Genomic DNA, 15766 nt, shown 5'->3' with positions numbered 1-15766 from the left:
GCTCACACGGTTAAGCGTCATGATCGTAAGCGGCTCATGGTCTTACAGTTTGTGAGGTCAAGCCCTGCATTGGGCGCTCTGCTGTCAGAGCAGAGCCTGCTTTGGATCCTCGGTCCGCTCTGTCTCTGCCCCCTCCCCCACAGGCACATACACGTATGCGCATTCTCTCTCTCTCTCTCTCTCTCTCTCTCTCGCTCTCGCTCTCAAAAATAAGTAAACATTAAAAGAAGGGGCAGCTGGGTGGCTCAGTCGGTTGAGCATCCGACTTCGGCTCAGGTCATGATCTCACGGCTCATGGGTTGGAGCCCCGCATCGGGCTCTGTGCTGCCAGCTCAGTGCCTGGAGGCTGCTTCGTATTCTGGGTCTCCCTCTCTCTCTCTCTGCCCTCTCCCTCTCATGCTGTCTCTCTCTGTCTCTCAAAAATAAATAAACATTAAAAAAAAAGAAAAAAGAAAAGAAGGCGTTAGGGTGGCCTGGGTGGCTCAGACGGTTGAGCGTCCATTTGGCTCGGGTCATGATCTCACGATTTGGGAGTTTGCTGCTGTCACTCCCTAGCCCACTTTGAATCCTCTGTCCCCCTCTCTCTTTGCCTCTCTCTCTCTCTCTCTCTCTCTCTCAAGTCAAATAAGCAAACAATGAAAGAAGTATATGACCCATAAGTCATATGAAAAGATGTCTAACATCAAAAGACTGCATACTGTATGACTTCATTTACACAAAATGTCCAGAATTGGCAAATCCATAAAGACAGAAAGTAGATTAGTAGTTGCTAGGGGTTGAGGGAGAGGGGACTAGAGAGGAGTGACTGCTCATGGGCACAGTGTTCCTTTTTGAGACAATGAAAATGTCCTAAAATTAGGTAGTGGCTGTAGTTTCACTATTCTGTGAATATACCAAAAATCACTGAACTGTATAGTCTAAATGAGTGAATTTTATGCAATGTAAATTGTGTCTCATTAAAGCTGTTATAAAGAAAAAAGGAACAGGGGCGCCTGGGTGGCGCAGTCGGTTGAGCGTCCGACTTCGGCTCAGGTCGTGATCTCACGGTCCATGAGTTCGAGCCCCGCGTCGGGCTCTGTGCTGACAGCTCAGAGCCTGGAGCCTGCTTCGGGTTCTGGGTCTCCCTCTCTCTCTGACCCTCCCCCGTTCATGCTCTGTCTCTCTCTGTCTCAAAAATACATATACATTAAAAAAAGAAAATTTTTTTTAAAGAAAAAAGAACATTCGACTTTTCTAAGAACATTAACATGAACTGTTTGGGCTAAGATAAAAATAAAACAGTAAAATATTTATCCATAATCCTATCAGCTAACAGTTCAAACCAGATTTTCTGTATTCCCTCCCAATCCTTTTCCAAAACACATAGGTAATTTTGACATGCTTATATTATGACAGAACTGTCTTTATCTTTCCAAAGGATTTTACATATATGTATTTTATAATTGATTTATGTAACAGACCTTAACGGAATACTTACATGTGTCAGGAACCAGGCCAAGTGTTGAGGATGCAAGAATGAAAAAAAAAAGCAAGTCCTGCCCTCAGAGTAATCCCCCCACCCCCCAACTCCTGTGCTGTAGGTCAGGAAGTATTTGTTCCGTTTAACAGATGAGGAAATTAAGCTCAGTGAGGTTAAGTGAAATGTCTGCAGTGACCCAGCTGTTGACCAACAGAGCTGAGACTAACATCTGCCTCTGACTGCCAGGTCAAGGATCTTTCCTTTTTTCTTTCTTTCTTTTTAAAGTTTATTTATTTATTTTAGGGGTGCCTGGGTGGCTCAGTCAGTTAAGCGTCCTATTTCGGCTCAGGTCATGATCACGGCTCGTGAGCGTCCGACTTCGGCTCAGGTCATGATCTCACGGTCCATGAGTTCGAGCCCCGCGTCGGGCTCTGTGCTGACAGCTCAGAGCCTGGAGCCTGCTTCAGATTCTGTGTCTTCCTCTCTCTCTGCCCCTCCCCCCCTCATAGTTTGTCTCTCTGTCTCTCTCTCTCTCTCTCTCTCAAAAATAAACATTAAAAAGATATTTTTAAATAAATAACATTTATTTATTTTGAAAGGGAGAGTGAGCATGAGCAGAGGAGGGGCAGGGAGAGGGAGAGAGAGAGAGAGAGAGAGAGAGAGAGAGAGAGAGAGAATCTCAAACAGGCTCCACACTGTCAGTACAGAGCCAGATACGGAGCTCAAACTCAGAAACCGTGAGATCATGACCTGAGCTGAAATCAAGAGTCAGATGCTTAACTGACTGAGCCACCCAGGTGCCCCTAGGATCTTTCGTAATGTGGACCATGCTCCTGTTTTCTTGGTGTTTTTATGGTTCTAAAGTGGCACTTGTAGCCTCTTCATGGAATCGTAGACCCCTAAACAAGGTGGAAAGCTTCACCCCTGCCCTAGATGGATCACGCAGGCTCCCACACCTGTAACTATGATGGAGCCGGTATTTAAACACAAGATTTCTATGGCTATCAAATCACTGAAGTTCGGTTTAAAAAGCAAAACAAAAGAAAAACATACAAATATCTTTGCAAAAAAATAACTATCTCTGGGTGGTATAAGTACGTAATTTTCCTTTTCTCCTCTATGCTTTGTCTCTGTTTTCTTTCTTTTTTTAAAATTTTTTCCCAACGTTTATTTATTTTTGAGAGAAAGAGAGAGCGCGCGCGTGCGTGTGCAAGTGGGGGAGGGGCAGAGAGAGAGGGAGACACAGAATCCAAAGCAGGCTCCAGGCTCTGAGCTGGCAGCACAGAGCCCGACGTGGGGCTCGAACCCATGAAGCGTGAGATCACGACCTGAGCCGAAGTCGGACGCTCAACCGACTGAGCCACCCAGGCGCCCATCTTTGTTTTCTATGATTAGCTTGTGCTAGTTTTGCTGTATACACACCCACAGGTAGCCGTGAGACGTGTGTGGGTGTGCGTGTATTTGGTGATAAGCACTTCCCTTCCAGGGGTCACCGCAGGATCTTCTAAAGGCCTGTGTTATGTCTGACACTGACTAGGTCATCAAGAAGAAGCTAGTGGGATCTGTGAAGGCGTTGCAGAAGCAGTACGTGTCCTCGGACACAGTGGTCACTAGCGAAGACGGAGATGCCAACGCCATGTGCAGTGCCCTGGAGGCTGTATTTATCCACGGCCTGCATGCCAAGCACATCCGAGCCGAGGCCGGAGGGAAAAGGAAGAAGAGCGCCCACCAGAAGCCTCTGCCTCAGCCTGTCTTCTGGCCCCTCCTGAAAACTGTCACCCACAAGTGAGATCAGCAGGGGAGGCTTTGCTTTGGGGAGGAGCTTCAGTGTGGGTGAGCCTGGGCTCTCCCTCTACAGCTCTATGGGAAGGCAGCAGAGATGCTCTGTGTTCTAGAATGGAGATGGGTGAGATAGGGGTTATTGTTAGACCAAGCCTCAAGAGCCCCTCAGCGCACAGGCAATGGCCTGGGGCTGCTCAGGCCCCTGGCTGGTCGCCTTTAGCAGGAGCCGCTTTTTTGCCACACCGTGGCAAAGTTAGGTGGTTGGAACAGAGAATGTGTGGCCTGCAAAGCCTAAAATCTTTACTAAGTGGCCCTTGACAGAAGAGGTTTGCTGACCCTGCCTTGGAATGTTTGAACATCTCTATGCTAAGTATTATATCCTAACAGGCTGTGGCATTTTTTAAAGCAGTGGAATCCGGATCATCTGAATATCCACCCCGGGACGTTTGCCTCTGCGGCCCTGGCCCTAACTGCCTGGGCTTTGGAGCAAGCAGCTGCTGGCACGTTGCCTCTAAGGGCTATTAAATGCCACCTTCAGCCTGAAGGTGCCTTGTCGGTCTGTATCTTCCTTTTCCTGCTGACTGCCACCGCCCTATCTCAGGGTCTTACCTCACTCCCAGGTGGCAGTGGCTTTCTAATTGTCCCCCTTATCTCATTCTGTCTGTCCTTAGGTCAGGCAGCTGGTCAACATTTATTGAGCTTAAGCTAACCCGAGCTCATTCCCTGAGCCCTGTGGAGCACGCACTCCTATGGGCGAGACGTGCTCGGGGCACTGTGATGGTCAGAGGAAGGGCATTTACATCAGACCAAGGGTTCGGGAACTGAGTTTGGTACGTGATCTTATCCCGAGCAGCCCACCCAGAAGTCTGCGTGACTGCGGTCGAGTCATTTCCCGGTGTAAAAACTCTCAGGCTCCCCAGTGCTAGCCTGGAGTCCCATTCACTTCGTTGGGGCCCCAGAATCTGTATCCTGACCAGGTTCGCAGGTGATTCTGACGCACAGCCAGGTGTGGGGACCCTTGCCCCACTTTGCCTCACCGGTTGGATGCTCGAGACCCTGCATCACCTGACTTTGCAACCCAATCAGCCGCTCCTCCTCCTCCCCGTGCTGTAACGGGAGTGCTCACCACTCCTGTTACACAGCTGCTGCTTCCCTACCCTTGGTGCCTTTTTTCTGTCAGTCCTTGGTGCCTAAGGTTCCCCTTCCATCTTTGCCGCTTGAAATCCCTCAAGGCCCAGCTCAATGCCTTGCCTATCCCTAATCCCTATGCCTAATCCCTCAATGCCTTGCCTGAGGCATTGTTCTTACTGCAACCTGGAAGTGATTGCCTTCCCCCCACCCCAGCTCTACTGACCACAGGGTTCACCTCCGTGTGCCCTTGAAAGGTAGTAACCTGGACTGAGGGCAGGACCATGTCTGTATCCTGTATCTTCACGGCTCCGAAGACCTGGCACTTAGGGGCTCATCAGATGTATGCCGGAAGAGCAGGTGATGTCAAGGGCGCCTGGGGAGTTGTAACAAAAATGGCAATAATCCTGCATGACAGTAACCTCGAAAACGTGGGGAGTTGTAGCTAAATATTTCCCAATTCCCTGTAGAACGCTGCTCTCTGAGATTTTTTCCCAAGCCTGTATATACTTGCAGTCGTTATTACTGGCTCCTGCTCACCAGTGGATAAAACAATCCTCCGTGATCTGAAATCATTTCTTGAAACAAGCCTGTCCTCTCCACCCGCAGACACATCGTCTCGGAATTGGAGCACCTGATCTTTGTCAGCACGGACGTGGGCCGCTGCCGGGCCTGGCTGAGGCTGGCCCTCAATGACGGCCTGATGGAGTGCTACCTGAAGCTGCTCCTCCAGGAGCCCGCCCGCCTGTGCGAGTACTATCAGCCCACAGCCCTGCTTCGAGACGCCGAGGAGGGCGAGTTCCTCCTCAGCTTCCTGCAGGGACTGACGTCCTTATCCTTCGAGCTCTCCTACAAGTCCGCCATCTTAAACGAGTGGACGCTTACCCCACTGGCTCTCTCTGGGCTTTGCCCGCTCTCTGAGCTCGACCCCCTCACCACCTCTGGGACCGAACTACAGCGGAAAGAGTCTCTGGATTCAATGTCCCATTCCTCAGGCTCGGAGGACATCGAAGTCCAGCACTCAGGCCATAAGATCCGACGGAACCGGAAGCTCACGGCCTCCTCCCTCAGCCTGGACACCGCCAGTTCATCCCAGCTGTCTTGCAGCCTAAACTCTGATAGCTGCCTACTCCAAGAGAATGGCTCCAAGAGTCCAGACCGTTCCGAGGAGCCCATGTCCTACGACTCCGACCTGGGGACAGCAAATGCCGATGATTCAGACCCGTCTCTGCAAGAGTGAGTGTCCTTCCCCCACTCCTTCTCCTCCCCCTGCCTTCCTTCCTTCTCCTCTTCCTCTTTCTCTCCCTTCCTATAGCATGTGATTGCCTGTCACTGAGCATTGACCTCTCTAAGGGCATAAAGGAAAAGGGGACCGTGGCTCTTCCTCAGGGACTGGAGTTGCCGGGACTTGTAACTGGAGGCCACATGGGGCAGCGAGGAGAATGGATTCAGGGAGGGCTCAGAGCTGAATCAGGATCCAGCTCTACCCCTGGCTGATCTTCCACAAGTTACCCAATTTCTCTGAGGCTTCGTGTAAAATATTATTGCCTCTAGGGCGGAAACGAACGGTTCGGAGTTAGATATACGACTTCCAAAAGACGCAGTGAAGCCCAGCGCGTCAGGGTGCTCCGCTGCGACCTCCCAGAAGGCCTCTGAAGGACACAGACCCTGAATGAGGCCTGGAGGAGGTGGTGCACAAAAGGGGCCAAGCAAGTGAGTGGAGGAAGAGCACAGGGAGCAATGAACTTGACTAGAGAAGGCACCCTGGGCAGAGCTATCTCTTTAAAAGAACTTTTTTCTATTTGAGTATTGTTGACACACGGTGTTATATTAGTCTCAGGTGTACAACGTAGTGAGTCACCATCTCTCTATGTTAACCATGCTCACCACAGCAGAGCCTTCTTCATTCAGGCCCTTTTGAAACATTCATTTTTTAATAGATTTATTTTTATGGTAAGAAAAAAAAATCTACCTACAGTGAAACGTCTTTTCCACCTTTGTAACCATAATTATCAATACCTTACATCTTTCTTTTTCTTTTTTTTAAAGTTTACTTATTTATTTTTGAGAGAATGAGCAGGGGAGGGGCAGTGAGAAAGGGGGACGGAGGATCTGAAGCAGATTCTGTGCTGACAGCAGAGAGCCCAACGTGGGGCTCGAACTCACGAACCGTGAGATCATGAGCTAGGCTGAAGTCAGACATTTAACTGACCGAGCAACCCAGGCACCCCCTTTACATGTCTTTTTCTGATGTTTCTAAATGCATCTAACAGATATGAATAGATAGACTTTTTTAATGTCTTTTATATTTCTTGTCTCTGCCTCATCCCCACAAAGCTATTATAAATACACTGTTTGATACCTTGTCTTAGAAGAGCTCAGAATTTTTGTTTTGGAGCTTCATATCAGTTTCTTCAGGTTTTTTTTTTTTCCCCTGTGGCATGTGTTTCCATTGTATGAATGTACCTTAGTTTATTTGACCAGCCCTGTATTTACTGGACACTGGAGTTCACTCTTTCTATAAATAACCGTGTGTATGTGATCTTTTAATTCTATGCAACTATCTCTGTTGAGTAAAGTCCCAGAAACAGAATTGCTGAGGCAAAGGATAAATGAGTCTACAATTTTCATAGATAATCGCCTGTTTACACTCTGTCAGGAATGTACCTGTGCCCCCTCGGCCTTGTAGGCAGAAGGTATTATCAAACTTTTGGATATTTGCTCATCTAATAGGTAGAACATGATAAACTTTTTTTCAAGTTTATTTATTTGTTTTGAGAGAGAGAGAGAGAGAGAGAGCAAGCGAGCATGAGTTGGGGAAGGGCAGAGAGAGAGGGGGGGGGGGGGAGAGAGAGAATCCCAAGCAGGCCCCTCGCTGTCAGTGCAGAGCGTGATGCAGAGCTTGATCCCAGGAGCTGTGAGATCATGACCCGAGCCAAAATCAAGAGTCGGACGCTTAACTGACTGAGCCACCCAGGCGCCCCGAAAATGGTAAATTTTTGTTAAGCGCTTCCTTCAGCCAGACCCGTGTTCCCTCAGCCAGCGTCTAGGATCTTCTTTTCTACTCCTGAGTGCCCCTACCTTCTTGGTTCATTCAAGTCTTTACAGGTTTCCCAGCTGCTGTGGGAAGAACACCAGATTGGGTGCCGGTACGGACTGGCTTGTAGCAGGATCCGGCCTCAAGCCCTGTTCTACCAGTCCCAAGTCCAGTAACGGCAGGCCAAGCGTTGGCTCTGTGAGGTTGTTTCTTCATCTGTAAAGTGGAGGCTCCCTCATAGAGCTAGCTGGCTGAGAATCAGATCAGATGCCTGGGGGCGAATTACGGCTGAAGCAGCTTCTGAGCAACAGAGCACATTAGCTAGAACTTTCTTTTTTTTAAATTTTTTTTTCAACGTTTATTTATTTTTGGGACAGAGAGAGACAGAGCATGAACGGAGGAGGGGCAGAGAGAGAGGGAGACACAGAATCGGAAACAGGCTCCAGGCTCTGAGCCATCAGCCCAGAGCCCGACGCGGGGCTCAAACTCATGGACTGCGAGATCGTGACCTGGCTGAAGTCGGACGCTTAACCGACTGCGCCACCCAGGCGCCCCTAGCTAGAACTTTCAAACCTCAAACAAGAATTTAGGTAGGACATCCTGGAAGGGAGCAATCCCCTCTCTATCGGCTGGGCCGATGGCGTGACTTAAGTTCATTCACCTGTCTGAACCCTTCCTTGTGTCTCCTCCTCCCACAGGCCAGCCCGCAGGCCCTCTGTCTGTCATGTGCCCTGCTTTTATCTTTCGTGAGTCTTGTGATTGGAAAATTCCAGCTTAAGGCCGTTGAATCAGTGACCGTCCACCCTGTGTGGGAAGCGTCATCCTGGGCATTGTGGGAGAAGTCAAGGGAAGAGGGTCAGGATGTACAGACCAGCGCGGGGCAGTGGCGTGCGGAACCAGCAAACACAGAGCACACCGATGCACAGACACACATCCAGCACCATCACTCTGAGTGCTGGGCTTGAAGTTATCTTCGCACGTCCACACACACCAGCTCTTAGAGGGTGTGTCTGAGGGTGAAGAGTCACATCAGCAGTTAAGAGTTCGCTTATTTTTGTCATATTACTTAAATATTTGTTTACGTGGATTTTTTAAAGTTGATTTATTTTGAGAGAGAGAGAGAACAGGCGTTCTATCAAAATAAATGTTAAAAAAAGTTTTTTAAAATCATCTACAAGTTAAACATAAAGTACAAAAGATGTAACATTCCAAGGAAAGGTATTAACTTAATGTTTTCTGGAAACCAAACTGCAGTTTGCTTTGTGAATAGAGGATTGATGGCCTGAATAGCTTCTTTTGTGTTGGTTGGGTCTGAATTACAGTGATCGCTGAGAAGCACAGCTAGGGGCCGGTGGTTAGGAGTGTGGACTCAGGAGCCAGGCTGCTGGAGTCTTCCATTAACCAGCTTTGCGACCCCGGGCAAGATACTCAACCTTTCTGACCTTGATGTGCTCATCTGCAAGATGGGGATAAGAATGCTAGGAAGTGAGTTAAGGTATGCAAAGCGCTTAGAGCAGTGCCAATCACAGGGTGAGTGCTCCATAGGTGGTGTCATTATCATTTTACTACTGGGCATCCCCGTGATGTCATTTCTCGCGCTACTTGTCGGTGTATACACGGCTGCAGATCTGTGCTTGATGATATTTGTCAGAGGTCGTTATCATGAGGCCTTCTCTTGGGGGAAATGATTCTTCGCACATGCAGCCCCCTCCTGTGCTTTCATGAGCACCCCTGACCGCCAGGTGGTGCCGTGGACCCCAACACGCTAGTCCACGCGCTCAGGAAAAGCGCAGGCTCAGAATCGCTTGGCGGGGGGCACTTTATGGGGTGGTCATGCCGATTCTCCAGCCCATGCTTTTATTCCACACCTACGCCTCTGTGTACGCGCAACATACGTATGTATATAATACGTATATGTTTTCAGACTATCTTCTAAATGAAAGCAGAGACTTCTAGAATTTTTGAACAGGCAGTTTTTGAAAAACGCTGCCCTGAGCTGGACAGAAGTGGAAGGACCGGAGCGTTTCAGCCCTATGTTGCATTTTCTTCAAAAGTTTTGAAAATTCTCTTTCTTTCACTTTTCCTTCAAAACCTCATCTCTAGCACTTTTTCCCACTTGCTGTGCATGTCTCTTATTCTCTCTGGGTCCTGCCGACCAGCTCTGATCCTGGTGAGACTCTTGTGAACTTGATTTCATCCTGACCGTGGTGTTGATTTGGTGGAAACTCTAATTTATCACACAAGCTTCTTGCTGTCGGGTGGTGTTTCTTTATTCCCACACCCAGTCCACTCCATCATTAAAATGTGTCTTACAGGGGCGCCTGGGTGGCGCAGTCGGTTAAGCGTCCGACTTCAGCCAGGTCACGATCTCGCGGTCCGTGAGTTCGAGCCCCGCGTCGGGCTCTGGGCTGATGGCTCAGAGCCTGGAGCCTGTTTCCGATTCTGTGTCTCCCTCTCTCTCTGACCCTCCTCCGTTCATGCTCTGTCTCTCTCTGTCCCAAAAATAAATAAACGTTGAAAAAAAAATTAAAAAAAATAAATAAATAAAATAAAATGTGTCTTACAGATGAGGGGTCATTTATAATTGATAACCATTTCGGTAATGCTGGTGAATATTTCCGTAATTCTCCTTCCTTACATTTTTATAGCCATGTGTGTAGAGGCTAAGCAGTCTTGCCAGTGGCGATAAGAACAACCAGTGACAAATTGAGGTTAATGTTTATTGAGTACTTACTTTGTGCCAGACACTCTATAAGCATTTTACCTATATGATCTCATTCAGCCTTGAACACAGTCATAGGTGGGTGCCGTTACCGTGCCGGTTTTACGGGTAAAGGAATGAAGTCCGTGAACTTTAGGAACCTATTGTGGGGCCACAGCAGTGTGCCAACCAAAGCCAACCAACATCACCCTTTAAGGAAACCCCTTACCCACTAGCTATGGATTTACCTATTCTGGACATTTAATACCAATGGAATCATGCAATATGTGGCTTTTTGTGACCTCCTTCCTTCACTTAGTAGGTTTTCAGGGTTCATCCGTGTTGTAGCATGGGTCATGGCTGAATAATATTCCATTGTGTGAATACACCACAATTTGTCTTATCTTTTCAGTTAGTGGACATTTGTTCTATTCCTACTTTTTGGCTACTGTGAATAATATTGCTGTGAACACTCATGTACAGGTTTTTGTGCAGACATTGTCTTTTAATTCTCTTGGGTATATACCCATGAGTTCAATTGCTGACTCATATGGTAACTCTATGTTTAACTTTTAAGGAACTACCAAACTGTTCTCCACAGAGGCTGCACCATTTCACATTTCCGCCAGCAGCGTGTAGGAGTTCCATTTTCTCTACACCTTTGCCAACACTTGTTATTCTCTGTCTTTTTAATTTTTTAAAAATTTTTAATGTTTCTTATTTTAGAGAGAGACAGAGAGAGAGAGACAGAGCATGAGTTGGGGAGAGGCAGAAAGAGAGGGAGACACAGAATCTGAAGCAGTCTCCAGGCTCCAAGCTGTTGGTACAGAGCCCAACACAGGGCTCGAACCCACGAACCGTGAGATCATGACCTCAGCCGAAGTCGGATGCTTAACTGATTGAACCACCCAGGTGCCCCTCTGTCTTTTTTATTATAAGCATCTTGGTAGGCATAAAGTAGTATCTTATTACGGTTTTGATTTGTATTTCACTACCGTCTAATGATATTGAGCATCTTTTCATGTACTTTCCATTTGTATACCTTTAGAGAAGTGTCTCTGTAAACCTTTGCCCATTTTTCAGTCAGATTATTTGTTCTAATATTATTGAATTGTAAGAGCTCTCTGTATTCTGGATACTAGACCCTTATCAGATATATGATAATACTTGGATATAAGATATGCAGATTTTTTTCCTGTTCTATGGGTTATCTTTTTACTTTCTTGATAGTATCCTTTTGAAGCACCAAAGCTTTTAGTGTTGATAAAGTCCAGCGTACCTATTTTTTATTGTTTACTTACTTGTTGGCTGTCATATAAGAAACCATTGCCTGACCCAAAGATTTATACCTGTTTCCTTTTAAGAGTTTTATAGTTTTAGCTCTTACTTTTAGGTCTTTGATCCATTTTGAGTTCATTTTTTATATGGTGTGAGGTAGGGGTCCAACTTTCTTCTTTTGCATGGGACTGTTCGCTTATCCCAGCACCATTTGTTGAAAAGACTATTCTCTCCCCACTGAAATGTCTTGGGCTGCAAATCAGTTGCCCATAAATGTATGGGTTGTTCACCAATGTTTGACTAGCATGTCTTGAAATGTTGTTTGGGGTTATGATGTAGATAAGAGCACACAGCTCAGCCAGAAGACATTAAGGTAGAAACTTGAGTTCTAAAATCCTTATGGAAATGAGCCCACATTAAGGGGAGTTTGGCACGTCTTCTGACCCAGTCTAAACCATTAGGGCAGATATGGGCAATCTCTTGGGCCCCGGGTAGCTTTGTTGTTGTATGAATCTGTATTCGCCCGTGACATACTCTATTGGTTCATAAACAAAGGAGGAGACAGCAAATAGTTCTAGTTCAGAAACAGAATGTGGATTCTCAGAAGCCTCAGGAGAAGGGGAGCAGCCACTAGCCAGTGCACATTTTAGAAGGCCCAGAGTAGTTTTCATGTGGGTGCGTGTGTGTGTGTGTGTGTACGTAAAGACAGTAACACTGGCTCCCCGTAGTCCCTGAAGCACCACTGAAGGGCAGAAAGAGGCAGTACCATTGGAAGAGTGAGCAGGTGCACACCCCATGTATACTTGCGTGCACACTCCTGCACCCCGTGTACGCTGATCTCCGGCAGCAGGTCCTGGGAACAGGAGGCATGTGGGACCCCACATACGGCCCAGCTCTGGTGGACCAGCGCTTGCACCGGAGATCCCGGGCCCCGCAGTTCCCTTGGCCGCCCGCTCTACCTCAGTCCCAGCTGGGGAGAAACTTTGTGAGGAGTGTCAGAGGAAGGCTTGTGTGTAAGCAGAGGAGCACAGTGGGTGGATGACGAGGATGTTTTGTTTTTGAAATCCCCAGACAGCAGTTTTGCCTTCTTACCGCCGTCCCAATAGCCTTGGGCATTCTAGCTGACAGCTTGTCACACAGGTTTCTCTGTTTAAAAACTTCCAGGGTATTGTCGGAATTCAGCAAAGCCCAGGTAAACTCTGTGCCAACCAACGGACTGAGCGGACTGAGTGGAGAAATGGAGATTCCCACGGGGCGGGCCTCACTCCCCCTCCCCGGCCTGGAGGCCAGCATCCCTTTTGATGTGCCCGCAGAGCCCCTCCCGCCCCAAGCATCCTCTGGGACTCAAGATGGGGACCGCAAGCAGGAGCCGCCTCCCCAGGCACCTGGCACCCTGGGCTTGCTGCAGTTGGGCACTGCCAAAGCTGTCCCCTCGGTGAGCATTTTAGACCAGAGGCCTTCCAGTCCCGTGAGAGAGGCGGCGGCCAGAGCAGTCAGCCCGGGGAGCGGCCAGCAGAAGTCTCTGGAGGATGATGGAGCTGCACGGAGCCTTGGGGTGTCCTCACCCACCAGCCCGGTGAGTGATACAAGCTTTTCGGGGAGAGGTCTTGGGGAAATGTCTCAGAGCTGGTGCAGGGTCTCCCCAGCTAGCCACCCCGAGTGGTCTCTGCCTTGTCTCCATTAGCCCCTCATATCTGTCACGGCGGACGTGAGCCAGGCACGGTGCCAGTCCCTTCCCATGGGTCTCTCTTGTCCTCTCACATTGACCCCGTAGAGAAGATAATTCTCATCTGATCGTAGACCCTGCGCATAACCACTGCCACTTATCAGCTCAAGGCCTCAGGGAAGGCACTTTGCCTCACTGAGCCTTGGTTTCCTCCTCAGCTCTTGTTATTATTAAATTCAGATTTGCTAAAATGCCAGACTTTGAGAATACTCATCTTGCAATATGAGCCAGGTTAGAACTGCACCATCCCATATGGTAACCACTAGCCACACGCGGCTGTTGAATGAGCGTGTAAAATGTGGTTAGTCCAAACTGAGATAAGCTATGTGAAATAAACACTGGATCTTGAAGGCTTAGTCTGAAAAAAAAAAAGAATGTGAAATATCTCAATCATTTATCGATTATGTGTTACAATGAAAACATGTTTGATACTGGGTTAAATATAAAAGTTAATTCACGTGTTTCTTTTTACATTTTAAAAACGTGGCTAGTAGAACATTTAAAATGATACATGTGGCTGGAATTCTGTTTCTGTTGGGCAGTGCAGCTCTAGAATGGGCCGGTCTCCTTTGCTGATAACCCCGAGGGAAGCCAGCCCTGGGAATCGCCTGCACAGAGCCATGGGTCAGAGGCTTGAGAACTATCGGCCCAGTGAAGCGGTTTTCAAAGCTGTGGACCTGAGCTCTTTGCCATTTCACATTTGTCCTTGAGGATGAATAGCCAGGGTAGGAAGTTGTATGCACGTGTGCACGCGGACATACAGAACCCCAGGTTTATCCCAGCTGCTGTCTGGGGTCACGTTAGGATATAGTCTTGCTTTTTCAGCTCCATCCGTGCGTATCTCTCATCCGGTAGCTTCCAGATCCTGTAACTCAGGATGGGGCCAAGGCCGTGAAATAGATTAGGACGCGCGCGCGCACACACACACACACACACACACACACACACACACACATTTTTAAATAGGTTTATTGAGATATGACTCATATACCATACAATTCACCTAATTAAAGTGTATAATTCCATTTTTTATCGTATATTCACAAGGTTGTGCAGCCATCACTACAATCGAATTTGAAAATATTTTCATCCCCCATAAAAGAAATCCCTTGGGACGCCTGGGTGGCCCAGTCGTTTGAGGGTCTGACTTCAGCTCAGGTCATGATCTGTGGTTCACAAGTTCGAGCCCCATGTCGGGCTCTGTGCTGACAGCTCAGAGCCTGGAGCATGCTTCAGACTCCCTCTCTCTCTGCTCCTCCCCTGCTGATGCTCTGTCTCTATCTCTCTCTCAAAAAATAAATAAAAACATGTGAAAAGAAAAGAAAAGAAATCCCTTACCATTAGCAGTGACGCCCCATCCTCCTCCTCCGGCCTCACTCCTCTCATCCCCTGGCAACTACTTATTTCCTTTGTCTATAGATTTGCTATTCTGGACATTTCACAGAGATGGAATCATGTAATATGCAGCCTTTGGTGACTGGCTTCTTCCAATTAACATACTGTTTTCGGGATTCATCGTTGTTGGAGCCTGATCTGTGCTTCCGGGAGTAATAATTCATTGTAGATTCCTTTGTATGAACCCGTCACATTTTATTTTGTCCTTCATCAGTTGATAGACTTTTGTTTTTTTTGCCCCCATTTTTTTGGCTAATATAAATAACACAGCAATGAACATTCATGTACAAGTTTTTGTGTGGGTGTATTTTTGATTGTCTTGGATGTATACCCAGCAGCAAAATATCTGGGTCACATGGTAACTCTATATTTAACCTTCTGAGGAACTACCAAACTGTTTTCCAAAGCAGCGGCCCCATTTTATATTCCCACCAGCAATGTATTCCATCCTCACCAAGTTCTTACTGTCTTTTTAAAAATTGTCATTATAGCTAGCCGAGGGCACCAGCAGTATCTACTTACGGTTTTGATTTGCGTTTCTTTAATGACTAATGATGTCAAGCATCATCTTGTTTGTGTGACTTTTGGCCATTTGTAGATCTACTTTGGAGAAATGTCTATTCAGAACCTTGGCCCATTTTTATTTTATTTTGTTTATTTTTCATTTACTTATTTTGTGGGAGTGCGGGCATGAGTAGGGGAGGGGCAAAGAGAGAAGGAGAGAGAGTCCCAAGCAGGCTCCTTGCCGCTAGCACAGAGCCCGATGCAGGGCTTGAACTCACGAAACGTGAGGTCACAACCTGAGCCAAAACCAAGAGTCAGATGCTTAACCCACTGAGCCACCCAGGCACCCCTTGGCCCATTTTAAAATGGGATTATTTGTCTTTTTATTATTGAATTATAATAGTTCTTTATGTATTCTGGGTTGTATACCCTTATTAAATACATAATTAGCAACTATTTCCTCCCATCCTGTGAGTTGTCGTTTCACTTTCTTGGTGGTAACATTTACAGCATAAATGTTTTCAATGTTGATACAGTCCAGTCTACCTATTTTTTTCTTTCGCCATTTGTGCTTTTGGTGTCCCTTGTATACACGTTGCCTAGCCGAAGGTCACAAAGATTCATGTGTTCTTCTAAAAATTTTATAGTTTTAGCTCTTACATTGAGATCTATGATCCATTTTGAGTTGACTTTTGTATATGGTATAAGGACGAGGTCCAGCTCGATTCTTTTGCATATTGATGTACCGTGGTACCA

At 47.2% G+C, this 15766-nt stretch overlaps 1 protein-coding gene across 12 annotated transcripts in view; it reads left to right on the top strand.

Annotated features, from left to right (window-relative positions):
• Positions 1 to 15766, top strand: part of PLEKHM1 (pleckstrin homology and RUN domain containing M1) — a 47431-nt gene that overhangs the window by 6183 nt on the left and 25482 nt on the right. For 9 of the 12 annotated variants that reach the window (XR_003964604.2, XM_036064343.1, XM_036064344.1 and 6 more), the window contains 3 exons: positions 2997 to 3244; positions 4979 to 5605; positions 12550 to 12961. Coding sequence is in view for 11 of the 12 variants with exons in the window: in XM_036064343.1 (XP_035920236.1) it covers positions 2997 to 3244; positions 4979 to 5605; positions 12550 to 12961 (1287 nt within the window). In the remaining variant the exon portion in view is untranslated. Of the gene's footprint in view, positions 1 to 2996; positions 3293 to 4626; positions 4730 to 4978; positions 5606 to 12549; positions 12962 to 15766 lie in introns of those variants that run through there. The other 3 variants (XM_036064347.1, XM_036064348.1, XM_036064349.1) reach the window with 3 other exon arrangements.

This window comes from Lynx canadensis, chromosome E1, assembly GCF_007474595.2.
Source record: "Lynx canadensis isolate LIC74 chromosome E1, mLynCan4.pri.v2, whole genome shotgun sequence".
In the NCBI taxonomy this organism is placed as follows: domain Eukaryota; kingdom Metazoa; phylum Chordata; class Mammalia; order Carnivora; family Felidae; genus Lynx; species Lynx canadensis.
The sequence above is the reverse complement of the archived record's forward strand: the minus strand, read 5'-3'. Positions and strand labels throughout refer to the sequence as shown.